At 41.2% G+C, this 24,024-nt stretch overlaps 1 protein-coding gene across 3 annotated transcripts in view; it reads left to right on the forward strand.

Moving 5' to 3' along the window:
* Positions 1–24,024, forward strand: part of ap3b1a (adaptor related protein complex 3 subunit beta 1a) — a 325,597-nt gene that overhangs the window by 120,995 nt on the left and 180,578 nt on the right. For 2 of the 3 annotated variants that reach the window (XR_013579525.1, XM_078563182.1), the window contains exons 8-9: positions 18,426–18,584; positions 23,767–23,864. Coding sequence is in view for 2 of the 3 variants with exons in the window: in XM_078563182.1 (XP_078419308.1) it covers positions 18,426–18,584; positions 23,767–23,864 (257 nt within the window). In the remaining variant the exon portion in view is untranslated. The remainder of the gene's footprint in view (positions 1–18,425; positions 18,585–23,766; positions 23,865–24,024) is intronic. The other variant, XM_078563190.1, reaches the window with a different exon arrangement.

Genomic DNA, 24,024 nt, shown 5'->3' on the forward strand with positions numbered 1-24,024 from the left:
ATTGTAATTCATATCAGCTGATGATCCTGTCACAAAAACTGTGAATGTATATAGGTACAGAATACAATATATAGAATTTAAAATGTGACCTTTTAACGTTCTGTAGTAATAGGTGAATGGACAGCTTTGCAATGTAGACGCTCTGTGGAGTAGTCCCATTGAAACTTGGTGAGAGCATGGTAGTTGTTAGCTCTTTTTTCCCTACACCATTGATCTTTTTTCCATTGTACAATATCTGTTTCTGGTTGCTCCACTTGATATTTAGAGAATGCTAAACGATGCATAAAGATGCCACTTGTCCTTGTGCAGTAGATTGTCTAGGGACTGATTTTAGTATTTTTTAAAATGATTTCATTGATGTAGATGTTGCTGGCTAGGCCAGCATTTATTGCCCATCCCAAGTTGCCCTTGAGAAGGAGCTGCCTTCTTGAACAGCTGCTGTCCATGTGGTGTAGTTACACCCACAGTGCTGTTAGGGAGGGAGTTCCAGGATTTTGACCCAGCAACAGTGAAGGAATGGTGATATAGTTCCAAGTCAGGATCATGTGTGATTTGGAGGGGAAATTGCAGATGATGGTGTTTCCATACATTAGCTGCCCTTGTCCTTCTAGATGGTGGAGGCCGCAAGTTTGGTAGGTGCTGTGGAAGAAGCCTTGATGAGTTGCTGAAGTGCATCTTGTGGATGGTAAATGCCACCGTGCATTGATAGTGGGGAATTCAGCCATGGCAATGCCTTTGAATGTCATGGGTAGATGGTTAGATTCTCTCTTGTTGGATATGGTCATTGCCTGGCACTTGTGTGGCTTGAATGTTACGTGACACTCCTCAGCCCGAGCCAGAATATTGTTTAGGTCTTGCTGCACAATGGCGCAGACTGCTTCAGTATCTTAGTCGTGAGTGGTGCTAAATATTGTGCAATTGAGAGTGAACATCTCACTTCTGACCTTATGATCGAGGGAAGGTCATTGATGAAGTAGCTGAAGATGGTTGGATCTAGGACATGACCCTGAGGAGCTCCTGCAGTGATGTTCAGGGACTGAGGTGATTGACCTCCAACAACCATAACCATCTTCCTTTGTGCTAGGTATGACTCCAACCGGTGGAGAGTTTTTCCCCAATTCCTGCTGACTTCAGTTTTGCCGGGGCTTCTTGATGCCACACTCGGTCAAATGCTGCCTTGATGTCAAGGGCAGTCACTCCAGTCTCACCTCTGGAGTTCAGCTCTTCCGTCCATGTTTGAACCAAGGCTGTAATGAGATCGGGAGCCGAGTGCCCTTAGTGGAACTCAAACTGGGCGTCAGTGAGCAGGCTATTGCTGAATAAGTGCAGTTTGATCGCTCTTTAGATGACATCTTCCATCACTTGGCTGATGACGAGAGTAGACTGATGGGGTGGTAATTGGCTGGGTTGGATTTGTCCTACTTTTTTGTGGACAGAACATAACTGGGGAATTTTCGACAGTGCCAGGTAAATGCCAGTGTTGTAGCTGTACTGGAACAGCTTGTCTAAGGGTGCAGCAAGCTCTGGAGCACAAGTCTCCAGTACAATTGCTAGGATGTTGTCAGAGCCCATAGCCTTTGCAGTATCCAATGTCTTCAGCTATTTCTTGATATCACGTGGGATGAATTGAATTGGCTGAAAACTGGCATCTGTAATGACTTTGGTATGCTGTTTTAATTAGTATATTGAGAACATGGATGGGTATTATTCAGTTGGTGAGGTTTCAGAGAGGCATGGTTTTTTTTTAACTTTAGAACAAGATTGCTTGTGTGCCTTTCATGGGGGAGCAAATTATCCTTGTGTTCTTGGTGCTTTTTTCTTTCCCCTCCAGTTTTCAGATCACCTGCCATGCATGAAGGTACTAACTAATGTTGGGGGAAGATTAAGTGGCACCAAAGGCTAATGAATGTCTTTTGCAAATAGTATTTTTTTAAATCATTCATGGGATGTAGGCGTCGCTGGCTAGCATTTATTACCCACAACTAATTGCCCTTGAGAAGGTGGTGGTGTGCTGCCTTCTTGGACCGCTGCAATATATGTTCTAGGAACACCCACAATGCTGTTAGGAAGGGAGCTCCAGGATTTTGACCCAGCGACAGTGAAGGTGATCTAGTTCCAAGTCAGGATGGTGGGGAACTTGCAGGTGATGGTGTTCCCAGGCATCTGCTGCCCTTGTCGTTCTAGGTGTTAGAGGTTGTGGGTTTGGAAGGTGCTGTTGAAGGAGCCTTGGTGAGTTGCTGCAGTTTATCTTGTAGATGATACATGCTGCTGCTGCTGCATTGGTGGATGGGGTGCAATCAAATGGGCTGTTTTGTCCTGAATGGTGTCAAGCTACTTGAGTGGTGTTGGTGCTGCTCTCATCCAAGTAAGTGGAGAGTATTCCATCACACTCCTGACTTATGCCTTGTAGATGGTGGACAGACTTTGGGGAGTCAGGAGGTGAGTTACTCGCTGCAGAATTCTTGCCTCTGTCCTGCTCTTGTAGCTACAGTATTCATGTGGCTAGTCCAGTTCAGCCTCTGGACAATGGTAATCATCAGGATATTGATAGTGGGGCTCTCAGCGATGATAATGCCGTTGAATGTCATTGGGAGATGGTTAGATTGTCTCTTGTTGGGAGATGGTCATTGACCATAAGACATAGGAGCAGAAATTAGGCCAATCGGCCCATCGAGTCTGCTCCGCCATTCAATCATGGCTGATAAGTTTCTCAACCCCATTCTCCCGCCTTCTCCCCGTAACCTTTGATTGCCCTGAACTTGTGTGGTGCAAATGTTACTTGCCACTTATCAGCCTAAGCCTGATTGTTGCCCAGGACATAGACTGCTTCAGTATCTGAGGAGGTGCGAATGGTGCTGAACATTCTGATCTTATGATGGAGGGAAGATCATTGGTGAAACAGCTGAAGATGGCTGGGCCTATGACACCACCCTGCACAGTAAATGTTTCGATTGTGACCAAGCTCTATCCTGCCTAATCCAAAGTTCATATAACACACTTTCGTCAGAGATTACCAAATGAATTTGGGAGAGAAAGTTAGTGTACCCACCCGTTCCCAGCCCAGAGATGGTGAAGCCAATTTAAGTGTTCCCACTCTCACTTGGCTAACTTAACACGCACAATGGATTAAATCTATGACTTTTAGCTCAGTAAAACTCAATTCTCAACTTGAGGTGTATTTATATATAAAGCCAAAGGAGCAGCCTACCACTATATTCAAATGGAATGTATACTTTTATGATATGCTCACATCTAAGATTAATCTGTAACAGATTGCAATAATCTGGGCATGATGTAGTTTGGGCATGATATGATTTGCCTGTTAAACAGGAATCATACTTCAGAGTCATGATTGTGCGTGCTTTTCAGTTAATATGGTCATGTATTCCAAAATCTTTTAACTGATTTGGATATTTGTTTTAAAAACAAAAAATGCTGGAAAAACTCAGTAGGCCTGGCAGCATCTGTGGAGAAATAGTCAACGTTTCGAGTCTGTATGGCTCTGAAGAAGAGTCATACGGACTCGAAGCGTTAACTCTGTTCTTCTCTCCACACATACCTGCTGAGTTTTTCCAGCGTTTTTGTTTTTATTTCAGATTTTCAATATCTGCAGTGTTTTGCTTTCATCTGGATATTTGTTTTACTGGACTACATTACATTTCTTAATAAAATTATCCATTCTTCGGCTCAATTGCGTAATTGCTCGTAAAAGTCTTGGGATCATATCAGTGGTATGCTTTAGGCTACTAATGTCCAATTGAAGCTACTAACATTGATCATTATTAGCCAATTTATTGCCCAGTCCACAATTTCCTCACTTATTGCATAAACATTTGGTTTAGTCACAAGTCTGTTGTTAAACACCTTAATAAGTGCTTTCTGAAATTTGTTAGGAGCTCGAGGTGGTTTTGAGTAAGTTATGTTTGTATTGGTGGGTGTTAGAAATAAGCTATAGTTTTAAGTTTAATTTCTATGTTTTAGTTGTGGGTTGAAAAGGTGAAACCTGGGTCTAGTTTCATTTAGATTTTTTCTCTGAGATGGAATCAGTGAGTCTGAAGTTTTTTGTATACCTGCATTTTAATGAGGTTTTATGACCCTTGAAGTGGAGAGCTGTGTTTCAAGATGGGGGTAAGTGGTTTCGCGAAGTTAAAACAAAGTCGGGAAAACTGTGCTGTTGCTTAGCAACAGGAAACCCATAGATACAGAGAAACAAAGCAGTTTAGTCAGTTGGTGATTATGCACTAAGGTGAAGGGAGCTGTTTAAGTCTCTCTAGCTGGACATATTAGCAGATTGCTGAGGAAAATAAGTCTAAGAATCTTAGATGAGTTGCTCTAAAGTTAAAGTAACTGTGAATGTCAAGTGAGTTCTGGATCTCAAGGGAGATACCAAATTGTCGGCAGTCTACTGGGAGAGGGAACTGCAGGGAGCAGGTCCTGAAGAAAAAGGAGAAAGGTCCCAAGAAGACCTTTAAGTTAAGCCAAAGGAGAAGGACAGGAATCTGTTTTATAAACAGATTTGTAAGAACAAGTTACAAAAACGGTATGGTTGTGGGTGAAGGAGTCATATAATATAGTTCATCTTGTTTAATAAATGCTTTATTCTTTTGTTAAAAAGATATCAGACTCTGTTCAGTAGCTGCCCTCCATGTTTCTAAACAAAAGCTAAAAGTTAGGATCCATCAAGCCAGGTTCCACCCTGGGATCTGACTTGTCCAGTAGTAACATCAGCTGGGATCATAACAAATTCATGGGAATGAATCATCAGTCCTCTGAATAACAGTACACTGCACTTTCTCTATGGGGACTTGAATTTGAATTCAAATCCATGTGATGTGAAATTTTGCAGCCTCTATGCACTTTTTTTAGTGGTTACAAGTCCGAAAATGAAAATGCTCAAATTTTTACAAGAATTTCAATGTAGTGCGTGAGTATTAGCTCTTAGGCCAATTTATTTTTTGTTCTGGGTATGTGGGTGTCACTGACAGGGCCACCATTTATTCCCCATCGCCAAGTTCCCTGGTGAGCTGCCATCGTGAATCACTGTAGTCATATAGTGGAGGTACACTCTCCATGCATTTTGGGGAGGGAGTTCCATGATTTTGACCCAGCGACAGTGAAGGAATGACGATATACTTAGAGAGGATGGTGAGGGTCTTGCAGTTGCTGTTCCCAAGCACCTACTGCCCTTGTCTGAGATGGTAGAGGTAGTGTGTTTGGAAAGTGCTGTTGAAGGAGCTTATAGATGGTTCATTCTGCTGCCACTGTCACTGGTGGTGAAGGAAGTGAATGTTTAAGCTGGAAGGGGTGCTGGTCTAGCAGGCTACTTTGCTTTGGATGGTGTTAAGTTTTTTTGCAAGTTGTTGGAGCTTCACTCATCCAGGCAAGTGGGGAGTATTTCATCACAATCCTGACTGGTTGCTGTAGATGCTGGCCAGGCTTTGGGGAAATCAGGAGGTGGGTTGCTCCCACAGAATTCCCAGCCTCTGACTTGCTCTTGGAGCCAGAGTATTTATATGGGTGATCTAATTCTGTTTCTGGTCAATGGTAACCTGCAGGATTTTAAAGGTGGGGGATTCAGTGATGGTCATCCCATTGAATGTCAAGAAGTGATGATTAGATTTTCTCTTGTTGGAAATGGTCATTGCCTGCCACTTGTATAGTGCAAATATTGCATGCCATTTGTCAGCCCAAGCCAGAATGTTGCCTAAGTTTTGCTGCATGCAGGCAAGGACTACTTCAATATTTGAGGAGTCTTGAATGATATGAAACATTGTGCAACCATCAGCGAGCATTCCCACTTCTAACCTTATGATGACGGGAAGGTTACTGATGAAGTAGCTGAAGATGATTTGGCCTAGGGCATTGCCCTGAGGAACTCGTGCAATGATGTCCTGGGATTGAGGTGATTGGCCTCCAACAACCACAACCATCTTCCTTTTGTGCTAGGTATGACTTCAATCAGTGGGGAATTTTCCCCTGATTCCCTTCGCCTTCAAATTTATTAGGACCCCTTGATGCCACACTCGGTCAAATGCTACCCTGATGTCAAGTGCAATCATGCTTGTCTCACCTCTTTTGCCCATATTTGGACCAAGCCTGTATTCAGGTCAAAAGCCGAGTGGCCCTGGCGCAACCCAAACTGAGCATCAGTTGAGCATGTTGCTGATTAAGTGCCGCTTGATAGCACTGTTGATGACACCTTCTAATACTTCACTAATGGATTGAGAGTGGACTGATGGGTGGTAATTAGTAGATTGGATTTGTTCTTTTTTGTGGACAGGACAGAGCAGGGCAATTTTCCACATTATTGGGTAGATGCCTGTGTTGTAGCTATACTGGAATATCTTGGCTAAGGGCACTAATTCTGCAGCATAATTTGGTTAATGCTCTTCCTCTTGTACCTTAGATTGCCTATCTGGGCATCCTTCCACATTTTGAATAACCCTACTCTTTTTTTTGCCTCTTTGCATTCATTCAAATATAAATTAGATAGACTTCTTTTAGAAGTTGAAAGGAATAATGCTTTCTTGCAGCTTCAGGATCTCCCAAAATGCTTCCAGCCAATGAAGTACTTATGAAGTGTAGTCACTGTTGTAATGTAGGAAATGTAAAAGCCAATTTTCACACAGCAAGCTCCCACAAATAGTGATAAAGACCAATTAATCTGTTTTGTGATGTTGATTAAGAGATAAATATTGGACAGAACATGGGGATAACTCCCCTGCTCTTCTTTGAAATAGTTCCATGGGATCTTTTATGCCCACCCGAGGAGGCTAACATAGGTTTAACATCACCTCTGACAGCACTCCCTCAGTGATGCACTGGAGTGCCAGCCTAGATTTTGTGCCCAAGGAGTATTTTGGGATCCTGTGCGTAGGGATACAGCGTAAGTAATTTGTGACATGAGATAATGTAAATGTAGTATGCTTGGGCGGAACACTGATTTTGAATTAATGGTGACCAGAACCACTGAGGGTTTCCTTGTCTCCTCAGTGTTTGCTGGTATGCTAATTGTTACAGATTGATTATAATCAGCTGGTTCTGAAGCATAAAGTAGGTCAAGTGTTAGTAGGGGAAAATTTAGAGGACAGTGATCATAGTATAATAAGCTTTACACTAGCCTTCAAAAAGCACAAGGAGTAATCCAAAGTAAAAATAATTAATTGGTGGGGAGGGCCAATTTTAGTGGGGTGTAAAAGATCTGGCCCAAGTAAATTGGAATCCAAGATAGGCAGCAAAACTGTAATGGAACAATGGGTTGCCTTTTAAAGAGGATGATAGTTTGGGAACAATCAAGGTACGTTCCCACAAGGAGAAAAGATAGGACAAACAAAGCTAGAGCTCCCTGGTTGGCAAAGGAGTTAGAGAATAAGATGAAGCAGTAAAAGAGTACATATGAGGACAGTGGCATCATGGATATGAACTTGGCTGAGTGTCAGGAAACCAAATAATGGTGAACACAGAGTTAGAGGAGTTGTCAAGCTGAGGTGCTTTTGCAGAGAGCTGGCATAGACCTCATGGCCTCTTGTGCTGTAAACAGCCTATAAATAACTCCATTGTCATAGTATCATGCAACGAGCAGGATGGGAATGGAGAATTAGATGGATCTCAGGAATTGCTAAACAAAGACTATGTTTGACTATCCTGTGGGCAAATTATTTCAAACATGTGTAGCAGATAGTGTCTGATAAATCAGAGTCTTTTGAGGAGGTAATATGGATGGAAAGAAGTGTAGCGGATATGGTGTACATTGACCTTTGGAAAGCCTTTGAGGTGTCATGCAAGAGATGATTGGAGAGATTAGATAAAATTAAGGGGCCTTGAATGAGGAAGAGGATAGCAAATTGATTTTTAAAACTGGTTAGAAAGGAAGAAATGGGGTAAGATTGAAGAGCATTTCCTGAGTTCATAAATGAGCAACAGTATCCCCAGGGTTCTGATCTGTGACTGCTTCTGTTCACTGGGTACATCAATGATATGGATATACAACTAGGGGGAATGGTGTCTTAAGTTTTTATACAATCCTAAAGTAAGAGGCATGGTAGATAATTCTGAGGACCAAAGGCAAAGAGTTATTGATAAAATGATGGAATTGACAATATGTGACTGACATTGAAATGAATCAGTAAGTATGAAGTGGCGCATTGAAAACACAGTTAGTTATTTTAAAACAATGGGGGAAGCTGGGTGACATGGATGAGCAGAGGGATTTGGGGTTTTGGATTCATAAGCCATTAAAAGCAGTACCTCAAGTGGACAAGGCCTTAAAAGCAATTTAGCTTCATGGCAAAAGCCGTTGACTAAAAAGTTGCAAGATAACATTAAATCTACATACGAACATACATGAACATATGAACTAGGAGCAGGAGTAGGCCAGTCAGCTCTTAAATCCTGCTCTGCCATTCAATAAGATCATGGCTGATCTGATTGTAACCACCTGCCTATCCCTGATAACCCCTCACCCCCTTGCTAATCAAGAATCTATCTAGCTCTGCCTTAAAAATATTCAAAGACTCTGCTTCCACTACCTTTCGAGAAAAGGAGTTCCAAATACTCAGGACCCTCAGAAAAAAATTCTCCTCATCTCTGTCTTAAATGAGCAACCCCTTATTTTTAAACAGTAACCCCTAGTTCTAGATTCTCCCACAAGAGGAAGAATCCTCTCCGCACCCACTGTCAAGATCCCTCAGAATCTTAAAGGTTTCGATCAAGTCACCTCGTATTCTTCTAAACTCCAGTGGATACAAGCCTAACCTGTCCAACCTTTCCTCCTTGAATAAGGAGACCAACACTGTACGCTGCTCCAGCTGTGGTCCCACCAGAGCCCTGTACAACTGACGCGTAACCTCCTTAGTTTTGTGTTCAATTCCCCTCGCAATAAACGATAACATTCTATTAGCTTTCCTAATTATTTGTTGTACCTGTATACTTTTGTGATTCATGCACTAGGACACCCAGGTCCCTCTGAATCTCAGAGCTCTGAAATCTCTCACCATTTAGATAATATGCTTTTTTTATTCTTTCTGCCAAAATAGACAATTTCACATTTTCCCACATTTATACTCCATTTTCCTGGCCTTTGCCCACTCACTTAGCCTATCTACGTCACTTTGTCGCCTCGTGTTCCCTTCACAACTTACTTTCCTACCTATCTTTGTGTCGTCAGCAAATTTAGCAACCATGCCATCTATCCCTTCAACCAAGTTATTTATATAAATTAAAAAATTGAGGCCCCAGCATTGATTCCTGTGGCACACTGTATGCACCCCCTTCAATTTGGCCTACTGTATTCGCTGCTCCCAATGTGGTCTTGTCTACAGAGGGGTAACAACAGTTTGAGTGGGCAAAAACGTGGCAGATGGAATATAATGTGAGGTTATGCACTTTGGCAGGAAGAAGAGAAGAGCTGAATATTATTTAAATGGAGAAAGACTGCAGAAAGCTGCAGCGCAGAGGGATTTGGGGGTCCTCGTGCATGAAACCCAAAAAGCTAACATACAAGTTCAGCAGGTAATAGGGAAATGGGATGTTGGCCTTTATTTCAAAGGGAATTGAGTATGACATTAGGGAAGTCTTACAAGAACTATACAAGGCACTAGTTAGACCGCACCTAGAATATTGCGAACAGTTTTGGTCCCCTTATCTAAGGAAAGATATGCTGGCATTGGAGGCAGTTCAGAGAAGGTTCACGAGGTTGACCCTGGATATGGAGGGATTTTCTTATGAGGAGAGGTTGAGTAGGTTGGGCCTGTACTCATTGGAGTTTAAAAGAATGAGAGGCAACCTAATTGAAACATATAAGATTCTTAAGGGGCTTGACAGGGTAAATGCTGAGAGGTTGTTTCGCCTTGTGGGAGAGTCTAGGATCAGATGGCATATTCTTGGAGTAAGGGGTCGCCCAGTTAAGACAGAGATGAGGAGGAATTTCTTCTGAGGGTAGTGAATCTGTGGAATTCCTTACTGAAGAGGCTGGGTCGTTAAGTATAGTCAAGGCTGAGAGACAGATTTTTAATTAGTGAGGAAATCTAGGGTTATGGGGAAAAGGCAGGAAAGTGGAGTTGAAAATTCAGATCAGCCATGATCTCATTGAATGGCGGAGCAGACTCGATGGGCCAAATGGGCTACTTTTGCTCCTACGTCTTATGGTCTTATTTCACACAACAGTTAAGTGTAGGATAAGGGTCATATGGTTATCAGCAGGTTTAGAAAACCTAGTGATGATAAAAATATTATTAATAAGGACCAAGCTGAAGAACGCCAGTCTATTAAAGATGGTAAGGTGGAAAACAGTTGAAGGAAAGAAACTGATATGTTACCATTGTAATAAGACTGGACCTATGAGATCAAGTTGTTGGACGTTAAACGGGAAACCACTTGAGGTAATTAGAACTCAGAAAAGTTTGGGAAATAAGAGTCCTGTGGGCTCTGAGATGCAGAGGCGAGATAAATGTGTCACTTGTGTACAGATGGAACAGGAAGAATCCATTGTAGCTAGAGAAGTTGGAATGTGTTCACAACTTACCCAAGGGAGTTCTGAAGGGCAGGTTGCAGAGATGTTTAAAGATTTTATATACGATGGGGAAATATATCCATGTGTACAGGGAAGACCAGGAAAGTATGCCAGTCCTTGAAGCTATGGGATAGTGCTACCTGTCGTCCAGTAGAGTCATTGCAGGACAAAATGTTAATTAAAGGAATCCATGACGAAGTCAAACCTATTTCAATGTGTAAGGTAAATTTTAAAAAGTGATTTGAAAATAGGAGGGGTGATTGTTGGAGTAGTAGAGAAATTGCCCATTGCAATTTATTTTGGAGAATAATATAGCTGGATCACAGATATTTACTATACCTACTGTAGTAGAGCAGCCTGTTGTGATGCAATCGACAGAGGTTTTACAGAAAGAGCGTCCTGGATTGTTTCCAGATTGTGTGGTAACGAGATCACAAATGCACAAGTTTAAACAGGAAGAGGAGGAATCTAAAAGATGAGATGGATTTTGAAATTCAGTTGGCTGGCTCAATCTTTGAAAAGATTACTCAGGAGAAGATTAAAGAGGATGAGGTTGAGATGTTTAGTTCAGTGAAGTTGCAGCAGAAGGATTCAGACTTAAAGCAGTTATATCAGACAGCTTATTCTGAAACGGAAGCAGAATACATTCCAGAGTGTTATTACATTCAAGGCAATGTGTTAATGAGGAAATGGAGGCTGCCTCATCCCATCGGATAAAAAGTGGGCGATAGTGCACCAAGTAGTGATACCATCTGGGTACCAACATGAAATTTTGAGAGAGGCTAATGAAATTCCAATGGCTAGACATTTGAGATACAGAAACATTTCTATTGGCCTGGACAACATAAAGATGTAGTCAAATTCTGTCAAACATGTCAGGTGATGGGAAAACCTCAGGCAGTGATTAAGACTGCACCTTTAATTCCAAGTCCAGCATTTGAGGAACCTTGTAACATGGTCCTAATTGACTGTGTAGGACCCCTCCCTAAGACTAAAAGTGGAAATCAGTACTTACTGACAATCCTGGATGTGTCCACCAGATTTCCTCAAGCAATACCTTTAAGGAAAATTATAGCAAAGGTGACTATAGAGGAGTTAACCAAATTCTTTACAAGGTATCGATTACCAATAGAAACCGTCGGATTGGGGATTGAATTTCATGTCACAGTTGTTTGAAGAAATAATGAACAGTTTAAGAATAAAGCAATTTAGGTCATCAGCCTATCACCCTGAATCACAAGGTGCCTTAGAAAGGTGGCATCAGGTTCAAAGACTATAATTGGACCTTATAGTCAAGGCTATCCACATGATTGGGATCAAGGGATTCCATTCTTGTTTGCTATTAGCAATGCCCCTAATGAGTCAACAGGGTTCAGTCCTTTTGAATTAATTTATGATCATGAAGTATGGGGACCACTCAAACTGATTCAGGAGAAATTAGTGAACCAAAGTTCTGAAACAACTCTCCTGGATTATATGATGAAATTCAGAGAGAGATTAAGTAAGGCATGTGAACTAGCTAGAAAACATCTAAAGATATCTCAACAAATGATGAGGGCAAAGGCTCGTAGTTCTGTGGCTGGAGAAAGTGTTAGTGTTGTTGCTAGTGTGAGGCGAACTGTTGAAGGCAAGGTTTAGTGGACCGTACCAGAGTGAAAAGAGACTGAGTGAGGTAAACTATGTAGTAAATACCCCAGATAGAAGGAAGAGTCAGCAAGCGTGCCATATAAATATGTTCAAAAAATACTTCGACAGAGAATAAACTGGAGGTGTTTACTGGTAATCCTAAGTAAGGAAACTTGGGGGTAGAAATTAAGGATTCTGAAATTGATCTTCCTCTGAGTTAAATTGGACAATGAGGAAGCGCTTAACAACCTCGATGTAATATTGGATTACCTTCCAGGAAAGTGTCGGAGTGATTTAAAAGTGCTATTGCAGTCATACAAAGCAATTTGTGGAAATAAACTGGGGAAAATAGATATGGCTGTACATGATAATGTGGGGAATTCAGAGTCAATAAGGCAGCACCCATATAGATTAAATCCAGTAAAATTAGCTCAAATACGCAAAGAAATTGAACTTGTGCTTCAAAACGACATCAAAGAGCCCAGTCACGGCAATTGGAGTTTACCCAATGTAATGGTGCCAAAACCAGCTGGACCACAGAGATAAAAACAAAAAACTACTGCGGATGCTGGAAATCCAAAACAAAAACAAAATTACCTGGAAAAACTCAGCAGGTCTGGCAGCATCGGTGGAGAAGAAAAGAGTTGACGTTTCGAGTCCCCACGACCCTTCAACAGAACTGAATTGAGTCCTGTTGAAGGGTCGTGAGGACTCGAAACGTCAACTCTTTTCTTCTCCGCCGATGCTGCCAGACCTGCTGAGTTTTTCCAGGTAATTTTGTTTTTGTTTTGGACCACAGAGATTATGTATTGATTACTGAAAAGTGAATGTAGTAACAAAGGCAGATTCATATCCTATTCCACGATTGGAGTATTGTATCGAGAAAGTGGGACACTCAATGTTTATCACAAAAATTGACTTGCTGCAAGGATATTGGTATGTTCCCTTATTAGAAAGAGCAAAATTGATATCAGTGGTTGTGATGCCAGATGCTCGATATCAATGCAAAGTAATGCCCTTTGGTATGAAAAATGCACCAGCAACATTTTAGCGACTAACAAAGTGACTGAGGGACTGAGTAATTGTGCTGTTTATATTGATGACTTAATAATATTCAGTCAAACGTGGGAGGAACATTTGCAACATTTAGAAGAACTGTTTGATCGACTGCAGGATGCCAATTTGGTTGTGAATTTGGCTAAAAATAAATTTGCGAAAACGCAAGTTACGTATTTACACTGTTGGACGTGGTCGTGTGGGCCCATGAGATGCAGAAGTAAAAGCTATTGTGGAATTTCCAGTGCCTACAGCAAAACAGGACGTTTTGGGATTTCTAGGCAAGAGTGGATTTTATCAGAAATTCGTGCCAAACTTCAGTTTAGTTGCTCTGCTGACTGGATTATTAAGAGAGAACAAAGTTCCAATGGACACAGGAGTGTCAAAATGCATTTGACAGCTTGAAAGTTGTACTAACAGCACCTGATTATGCAAAACAGTTTAAGTTGGCTATTGATGCCAGTGATGTCGGTGTTGGTGCTGTATTGCTACACGAAGATGAACTAGGAATTGAGAAGCTGGTAGGATATTTCTCATGGAAGTTGAATGTATACCAGAAGAAATATTCAACTATAGGGTAAGAGACTTTAAACTTGGTGCTAGCTTTGCAGCATTTTGAAGTGTATGTTGCAAACTATTCTTCAGAGACAGTTATATATTCTGACCACAATCCTTTGAAGTTTCTGGAAAAGCTTTGGAACAGAAACGCAAGATTGTTTTGGTGGGGTTTATTATTGCAACTGTTCAATTTACAAATTATACATGTAGCTGGACGAGAAAATTTGATTGCAGATGCATTGTCAGGAGTTTAAAATTCAAAAGAACTTGGATATTGGCAAATGGAGAATTGACTGGAATGAACTCCATTTTTACAAAAGACTTGTGTGTATATTTTCATGTTAAAATGTAATAATTTTGTTTGTATAGTTAAATGTAAGGAATAAGAAATGGGTTGGAAAATAAAACCATCTGTTTAGAATTATGATGGTTCATTTTTTAAGAAGGGTGATGTAAGAATGGATGTTTTTAATATTTTGAGGAATACTGTGTTATTTTGTAAAGGCAGCTGTGTGTGTTAATTAAGCTGGGCAAGAGATTGGTAGGAGCCAGGTTGTCTGGGGGGTTTAGAAACATGAAAAGGATAGAGGTGTTAAGTTTGAGGTACAGTTAAATAGGTAAGATCTAACATTTGTGTTTTTAGCTAAGTTGGGAGTTTGAATATCAAAGGGGAGTCAGATAGGTAACAAGAAACATGTTTGTTTCTTGTCGGTAAATAGTAGTGGGGTGTTATATTTTATTGACCTGAAACCAAAGACAAGATGGAAACATGAAAGATCTTTATACTTGGAAGGGTTTGAGTTTCAAAGAGATATGAGAACAATGGAACTGAGGTAAAAGAGAATAAAAAGGTATTTTAGAGTTGCTGTTAAGCTGGAGGCATGGAGATAGGTGGAGAGAGTTTGAGCTATTGAGCTATAACTGGAGCTCTGGGCTGGGAGAGGATGCAGTTTGAATCATCCATCCAGTCAAGCCATAAAAGTCTTGGGCTGCAGGAAGCAGTTTTATTCTGAAGTGGATTCCACCGCAGAGTGGAAGAGGGTAGAGGCCATGTGATACACCTTTATTGAATCCACAGCAGTTTGCCTTGTGTAATATTACAGGATTTCGTAGTAGACACCTGTAAGGGAGTGTTGCCTGGAAGGTATTTACTTGTGTGTTTGACCAAGCAGAGTGTTTCTGGGGGAATATTTTGTAAGACAAACTTTAATTGTGTAACTGTAACCTTGTGTGCTTAAGCTTTCTTCTTTTCTTGTTAATAAAACTTTTGCTTTTAATTGTTAAAATCCCAGAAGTGCTACTGGACCTCTTATAGCTGAGATCAGTAAGTCGCCTTCTTGTTTTCAGAATACAAAAAAAAAGTTATGGCCCGTAAGCCAAGTTTCCCTCTGGGATTTGGTTTGCGCAGTAATTAACACTGGCTGTGGTCGTAACAACACCACTCGTTACATCCTCCCAACCAGAAAAAAACCCATTCATGGCTATCCTGTTTCCTGTTAGCTAGCCAATCTTCTATCCATGCCGATATGTTACTCCCTACACAATGAGCTTTTATTTTCCACAATAACCTTTGATGTGGCACCTTATCAGATGCCTTCTGGGAATCTAAGTGCAGTACATCCACCAGTTCCCCTTTATTCACAGTACATATGATTATTTATTATGACTGCAGCAGTTCAAGAAGGCAGCCCACCACCACCTTCTCAAAGGCAACTAGGGATGGGCAATAAATGCTGGCCCACCCAGCGAAGCTGACATTCCGTGAATGGATTTTTAAAAAATTGGAGTATTATGAGCACATTTGGGCCCATGCTATCGGAAGGATATTTGAGTTAATAGAGAAGGGCCAGTCCTGATTTACTGAGATGCTGCTTGGTATGTGAGTATGTACTTATTTGAAAGGGGTGATTTTAAAGAAGTGTTCAAAATTATGAGATAACATGACTGAGTACATAGAAACAGATTTTCAGTGAGCGAATGATCTCAAACAAGGAGATTTCGATGCAAGAGGTTTGGAGCAGAGAGCAAGAGCAATGTTTTTTTTATCACAAAGGTTTGAGACTCTTAAATTCATGACTGAATTAGTGATTGAACCAAAGGCCAGGTCCATATACATGGAATAGGTGGTTCAAGAATAGGGGAATAAATGACCTGGTATGGCTGAAGTTGTTGTAACTTATATAAAATACTGTATAGCTCTTTCTTGACAGGCCATTCTGAGAGATCCACATATGACATAGACAGAGGCCAATAGCTGAGGACATAGATTTTGTGTAATTAGCAGAGCGATGAGAGGGGAGTTAAATTTTTTCGCCTAGAGGTTGGTGGGAAACTCACTGCCTGAAAGGGTGGTAGAGGCAGAAATCACATTTAAAATAAAAATGTGCTTATCTTGGACTTGAAGTGCTGTGACCTACTGGACTATGGACCAAGAACTGGGAAGTAGGATTAGTCTGGATAGCTCTTTTTCATCCAGCAGAGACATGATGGACTGAATGGCCTGTGTCATAAATATTCTCTTTTTGAGAGCAGATCAAGGGCTGTTTTTTGTGTAGTGAGTAATTCATCTGTTCAAGATCTACAAGGTGCAAATCAGGAATGTGATGGAATACTGTCCACTTGACTGGAAAAATCACACACACACAGACGCACAAGCACACACGTCATGTGGGCAGCGGATGCACTTCGGTAAGGCCCCTGCAACACGTTCCAAAGGATGAACAAAGATAGCAGATGCATGGAAGCACCACCACCCTCACATTCCCTCCAAGTCACACACCATTCTGACTTGGAAATACATCATCGTTCGTTCATTGTTGTTGGGTCAAGTTCCTGCAACTTCCGACCTAACAGCATTGTAGGAGCATGTTCATTACATAGACTGCAGCGATCGAAGAAGGTGGCTCACCACCAGCTTCTCAAGGGCAATTAGGCTTGGGCAATAAATGCTGGCCTTGCTAGTAACACCTACATCCCATGAACATTTTTTTAGAAACTGAATATTTTTATTTTATTTGCCCTTTGCAGAAGAGATATTGTGAAAATTTGTAAATCTTAATGAAAACATTTTTGTAAAGTTGGTACAGTGCTAATTCTCTGTGGCCATATTGACTGGAACATGTACTAAATGCCATTTGTAAACCATAATTGATGCATTTAGGGGCGTGACATCAATAATGGAAAGGAACTCAAATACAATTATTATTTTGAAAACTGAACCAGGTACTCTGGATAGATTGCTAATTTCAGAATTCTGATTTTAATGGTGTGCATTTTGCATTCATGCAATGTTAAGCCATCATGTTGACATTTCTGCTTGATGCTAGTTCTGCAAGCAAAAAGATAGTAGAGCTGTAAAATTAATATGTAGAAATGTTATGCTGAAGGTTAAACTATGATGAGGATGAATTGAAGGTGGCTTCTATTTCTCCCTCCCCACCCCCTCCAACTGAAGATATATTTTTAAAAAATTTAGTTAACAGCAAAGCTCAAGAATTTCAGATGTTAGTAAGTTAATATTTCCACAATTCACATCTTGCCTCTAATTGAAGGTTATTTACTTTTATGTTCAGCTACAAAGTGCAGCTTCTTGTTGAGTGGCTTTGCTCAGTGGAGTTGATGGCTTGCTGTCATCTCTGTGGACAGCTAATGCACTTAACAGCACTGTCAGTGCCCGTTGTTGTGAAAATAGGGTAATTTTAGGTTGTGCGCTGTAGAGAGCTCTTGATGGGACTGATTTAGGTCTGCTTTTTCTTCACTTAGTGGTAGTCAATTTATTTATTGTGCTTTTGACAGAAAAGGCAATTGGTTCTGTGACTTGAGTGCTTTTTTTAAAAAAAAGCATCCTTTACAATGCTTCAGATGAGTGTTTTCTTAGTATTTACCTGCACATCTTACTGTGGGTTGTCCACTGTATTTTTGAAGGAGTAATTTAGTTATCAGTCGAAACTAGTGTCATATGCCAACAACACAGGTAAAAGCAGCCCTGCACAGAATTCAGAAAAGAATTGACTTCTATGAATGAATCCTTAATGGAGTCAAAAATAATTGGCTGCTCTGGATTTCATGCTTAATTTTGAAATAATTACTTTTGCATGATGGAAAGCTTCACATTTAATACAAAAACAGAAATATATCTAAATATAAAGTGGATTATGATCAGCATAACCTGAAGCTTTTAATTGTACAGATGACGCATGATTCAATGTGAACTGTAATCTTTTTTAAAACATTTGTGTTAAAACATGCAATGGAAATGGCGTAAAATTACACAAGTAATTAATTTTCTTACAACATATCTAATAAACAGGAAGTGTGTATTTGTACTGGACATTGAAACAATGCCATAGAAGTTAACAGCACAAAAAGAGGCTGTCCAGCCATTGAGTATGTCAGCTCTTTGCTGGAGTAAAACATGGGTTTATCTGGCAGATTATAAATACTGCATGCAGATACAGTAAAAATAGACCCTTTATAATTTCCCGGTACTATAACACAAGCTCAGTAAGTTCTGCAGCTTAGAATACAGTACTGTTTGGAAGCAGTGAGTTATATTTTTCTTGGTTATTGCAGTTGCAATTTTCAAATAGATAATGTTAGAGATATTGAAGGGCCGTTAAAGCTTATAGCAGTCGATATTTTTTTTTGTTACAATTAATTATTTATTTCCTTTCAGGAGCAGTTGCTGGATGAAAATAATGAGAAGGCATTCTATGATTCTGACGAAGACCAGAGTAAAAGTGGTGGTGCTGCTAAGAAACCATATGTAATGGACCCAGATCATCGACTGCTCCTCCGGAACACCAAGCCTTTACTGCAGAGTAGGAATGCTGCTGTATGCATCATAATGTCATATTACTTTAATTGTTATAATCAATAAATACATGTCGTTCTTGATGTACACCACTCGTAAGGGAGGGAAAATGGCACAATGATGTGTTGTCTTTCCAGCCTGAAGGCCTCTAGATGACATCTAGTGGCTTCATGTCACTAATGTTTCATTAGATAGACCAGCAGTGAAAGTGGAGCACATGTGATTATGCTGACTAGCATTGCCTTTGCATGTCAATCAAGGAAGAGCCATGCATGCACAAACCCATGTTTGGTGTTCTTGTTATCAACCTTCAACTTCAATTGACTAGACATGACTGCGTAGATGGTTAAAGTCATGGAGGTCTGCAGCACAGAAAAAGGCCCTTCAGCCCATCGAGTCTGTGCCGGTCAAACAAGTACCTAACTATTCTAATCCCATTTTTCAGCACTAGGCCCATAGCCTTGTCTGTCGTGGCATTGCAAGTGCACATCCAAATACTTCTTAAATGTTATGAGGGTTTCTGCCTCTACCACCCTTTCAGGCAGTGAGTTCCAGATTCCCACCACCCTCTAGGTGAAAAAATCCTTCCTCTCATCCCCTCTAAACCTCCTGCCCCTTATCTTAAATCTATGCCCCTGGTTATTGATTCCCCCCCACCAAGGGGAAGAGTTCCATCCTGTCTACTCTATTTATGCCCCTCATAATTTTATACATCTCAATCATGCCCCCCCTCCTATGCTCCAGGGAAAATAACCCCAGTCTGTCCAATCTCTCCTCATAACTAAAACTCTCCAGCCCAGACAACATCCTGGTAAATCTCCTCTGCACTCTCTCTAGTGCAATCACATCCTTCCGATAATGCGGTTTCCAGAACTGCATGCAATACCCTAGCTGTGGCCTAACCAGCGTTTTATACATTTCCAGCTTAACCACTCTGCTCTTATATTCAATGCCTCGGCTAAAAAAGGCAAGTATCCCACATGCCTTCTTTAACCACCTTATCTACCTGTCCTGCTACCTTAAGGGACTGGTGGACATGCACACCAAGGTCCCTCTGATCCTCAGTACTTCCCAAGGTCCTAACATTCATCGTGTATTCCCATGCCTTGTTTGTCCTGCCCAAGTGCGTCACCTCACACTTAACCGGATTAAATTCCATTTGCCACTGATCAGCCCATCTGACCAGCCCGTCTATATCCTCCTGTATATCTAAGGCTATCCTCCTCACTATTTACCACCCCACCAATTTTCATGTCATCCACGAACTTACACAAACAGCAAGGGACCCAACACCGATCCCTATGGAACCCCACTGGACACAGGCATCCAGTCACAAAAATACCCCTCGACCATCACCCTCTGCTTCCTGCCACTCAGCCAATTCTGGATCCAAATTGCCGTGGATCCCATGGGTTCTTACCTTCGTTATTAGTCTCCCATGCGGGACCTTATAAAAAGCCTTGCTGAAGTCCAAGTAGACTACGTCAAATGCATTGCCCTCATCTACACACCTGGCCACCTCTTTGAAAAATTCAATCAAATTGGTCAGACATGACCTCCCCTTAACAAAACCATGCTGACTGTCCTTAATTAATCCCTGCTTCTCCAAGTGTAGATTAATTCTGTCCCTCAGAATTGCTTCTAATAGCTTCCTCACCATTGAGGTTAGACTGACTGGCCTGTAGTTCACTGGTTTATCCCTTCCTCCCTTCTTGAATAACGGTACCACATTGGTTGCCCTCCAGTCCTCTGGCACCTCTCCTGTGGCCAAAGAGGTATTGAAAATTATTGCCAGTGCCCCTGCTATCTCCTCCCTTGCTTCACTCAACAGCCTGGGATACATTTCATCCTGGCCTGGAGATTTATCTACTTTTCAGCCTGCCAGACCACTTAGAACCTCCTCCCTTTCTATGCTAATTTCTTTGATTATATCGCAGTCCTTCTGCCTGATTCCCATACCCACGTCATCCCTCTCACTTGTGAACACCGACACAAAGTATTCATTTAGAACCCGACTTATGTCTTCTGGCTCCACACACAAATTAGGACTATGGTCCTTAATGGGCCCGATTCTTTCCCTAGTTATCCTCTTACTCTTAATGTACTTGTAAAATAACTTTGTATTTTCCTTTATTTTACCTGCCAATGTTTTTTCATGCTCCCTTTTTGCTTGACAGCCATTGAAATGAAGCTGTCATGAGGCCTGAATTTAAAAAAAAAAAATGGCCGTTTAAATAACAGAAGTTGTCCATTGGTTGCAAAATCTGCATCACCACTTGTCCAAAAGGTTTCTCATATACAGCCGTATTGCCAGAATGGTACTGCTATATTGCAGGACTTGCTCACTGGGATGATTTGGAAGACTGCTGTGGTGTGACAATGCAACATGTGGCATAAGAGTTTCTGCTTGGTGAACTTTACTTGTTTGCATTTGGCCTGTTGGATGGAAATAAAACACTATTTCATTGAAGGAAAAGAAATGATGAAACTGTGGTTGCACTTTGCTGGCCATCTGAAAAAGAAAGTGGATGGTCAAATTACAAGAAAATTGGTATTCGGCACTGCTGCACACTTCTAACTTAAGGCGGCTGTGCAATGCTCAAAAGTTCCTCCAGTGAAATGTTTACACTTAACAGTTATTAGAAAGTAAGGCTAAGCGGCAAAACATTGCAACTTTGGATGATTGGACAAACGATCAGACATCTTTGCAGATTCCTGAAAATCCCATTCAGTGAACATGTTTTATTCTCTCCGTGCAGATTCAAGCTACTTGTCAGACTTCCTGAATGGAATAAAGATAACTCCGCGTTTATTTCATAAAATTTATTTCAGTTGCCAAAGAACAAATTTGGGCATAGTTAGATGTAATTAGTTCCGTTTATAATCCAAAAGCTGATGAAGATCATGTGGCACTTCTAAAGAGGAGAACTAATTTTCGCACTGCCTCGTAACATTACTACCTCTACCAACACCATCCAAAACAGATTAACCTATTAGCATTGCACACTTATTGAACACTTTTGACACAGCTAAGTGTTCCAATGTGCCCCAGAGATGCAGAAGGCTAAAAATTGACACTAAGCTGAAGGAGGGGAAATCAGGAGGCAGGTCGGTAATCAAAGTTAACATGGTATTAAAGGAGGAGAGCGTGGTACAGGAGTTTAGGGGTTGAATTCTGGAGCGTGTGGGCTGGGGGAGTTCAAAATGAGGAAGTCAATGGAGATTGAAGTTGAAGACAATAGATTTGTATCCCTGGAGGGTGTCAGTGAAATTGGGGATTCGTATGATGGAGAGATTTGAATACGCTGAGAATTATTAATTATGGAGAGCCCATATAGTTCATAATGAGCATAGGTGATGGTTCAGCAGGGCAGAGGGTGGAAGGATACAGCAGCAAGGTTTTGATGAGCAGAAATTTATGGAGTATGGTGAATGGGAGGGTGATCATGAGAATTTTAATACCCGAGTCTAAAGGTGATAAAGGGGTGGAGAAAGGTTCTAACAGCAAGTTAACTAAGGTGGAGGTTGGGACAGAAGCAACAACCTGTCCTTGCTCCCTAAATCCAAAAACTTATTGTCCTCTTGCTGACCTCTGGTCAAATTCCTTCAGCCCAGTTTTTGTCCTGTCCATATTGCTGCGACCATCTTGATAATTTACGATCATCTACTTTGACTTGAACTGTGGTGTATTTTTCATTCATTTATGGGATGTGGGTGTTGCTGGCTAGGCCAGCATTTATTGCCCATCCCTAATTATTGCCCATTCCTAATTGAGAACATGGTGGTGAGCTGCCTTCTTGAACCATTGCAGTCCATGTGGTGTAGGTCCACCCACAGTGTTGTTAGGGAGGAAGTTCCAAGATTTTGACCCAGTGACTGTGAAGGAACAGCAATATATTTCCAAATCAGGATGGTGAGTGGCTTGGAGGGGAGCTTCCAGGCGGTGGTTCCCCATGTGTCTGCCGCCCTTGTCCTAGATGGTTGTAGGTTTGGAAGGTGTATTATCCCTTCTTTCTCTGAAATTTAACATAGGTGACAATGCTCCACCCTTCCACAGTATCCATATGTGGCCCAACTCGGAGCATTGCTTTTACTTGGTTGGTCAAGTCTGTGTGCTTTCATAGCTTATTTCTGTAAAGCTTTATCCACTCATCAATGCACTGGCTCACAAAACTTCATCTTTTGACTCCTCTTACTTGTCTATGTACTGCCTCTCAGTGCTATCATAAGGCATTCGGTTCAATTTCCATTGGTACTTTACCCTCCATCTCTTTGCCACTACCCCCAGCTTCATGACCATCACTGTACTGTTGATTGTTTGTCTGACATCAAAGTTACTGATGAGCCATAGTTTTCTGCAATTTAATACTGGCAAGAGTGAAGACAGCTTACTTAGCTCCTGTCAAAGTCTCAAGGCCCTAATCCTCAATCCTGCCCTCCTCTCCTTTTCAGATTGATCCCAATGTTGCAATATTCTAGTGTACAACATGATTCTGAGCTAAGCTTCTATTCTATCTATTTCTCCAACATTACCTTTCACCTTGACCTTGTTACCATTGAGAGGCTCATCCTCACCTTTGTCATCTCCAGGTTGAATGACTGTGACGGTCTGTTAACGGCCTCTAGAGCTCCGTCCTGTGTAAGCTCTGAACGCATCAAAAACTCAGGACCTCCATTCTACCCTACACTAAATGCCATTCTTCATAGAAGCCATGACCTCCCCAAGCTTCATTTGCCTTTTTTCCCCACCTCCTCACCTTCTGCCCTCAGCATTGCATTGTTCAAAATTCTTAACCTCATTTACAACTTCTCAAGTCTTCTAATTTTTGCAATCTCCCCTTGCAATATGTGCCAATTCATGCCCTCTGGTCTACTCAAGTGCCTTGTCCTATTGTATCTTATTGTCGATCCTTCAGCCTACACTCTGAGCCACTGTCCCTCAGCTCTTCTTGTCTGTGCCTCTTCCCATTTTCAAAAATCTTCTCTAGATCTTTTTTTTTTCAAACATGGCTCTGGCCACCTACATATCTTTCTTGCAAGTGATCAGAATGGACGTTTTTTCCTGCTTAGAGTGCTTGATTAAGTCATTTACGTCATATCACAGTAGAGACAAATCCTTTCCTCATCAAATAACCTCTCATGCACATTTCAAGTTGCTGGTGAAATTTAATAATTGGGCTATAAAGTTCTTTATCTTTTTCAGGTCGTAATGGGGGTTGCTCAGCTTTACTGGCATCTTGCGCCAAAGGCAGAGATCAACATTGTTGCTAAGTCATTGGTTCGATTGCTTCGAAGCCACAGGTAAGTTACTTGTTCAAATATACTCGCAGAACTGCTGTCCTCCTGTAGAGTGTCAAGGGTTTCATTCATTTGAATCTAACAGACTAAGGTTGATGACCCAATGCATTGTGAAAATAGGTTGTTGGCTTCAGTCTATAAATGTCTGCAGCTTTGGAGATCT

Source organism: Cetorhinus maximus, chromosome 2 (assembly GCF_964194155.1).
Source record: "Cetorhinus maximus chromosome 2, sCetMax3.hap1.1, whole genome shotgun sequence".
Lineage (NCBI taxonomy): Eukaryota > Metazoa > Chordata > Chondrichthyes > Lamniformes > Cetorhinidae > Cetorhinus > Cetorhinus maximus.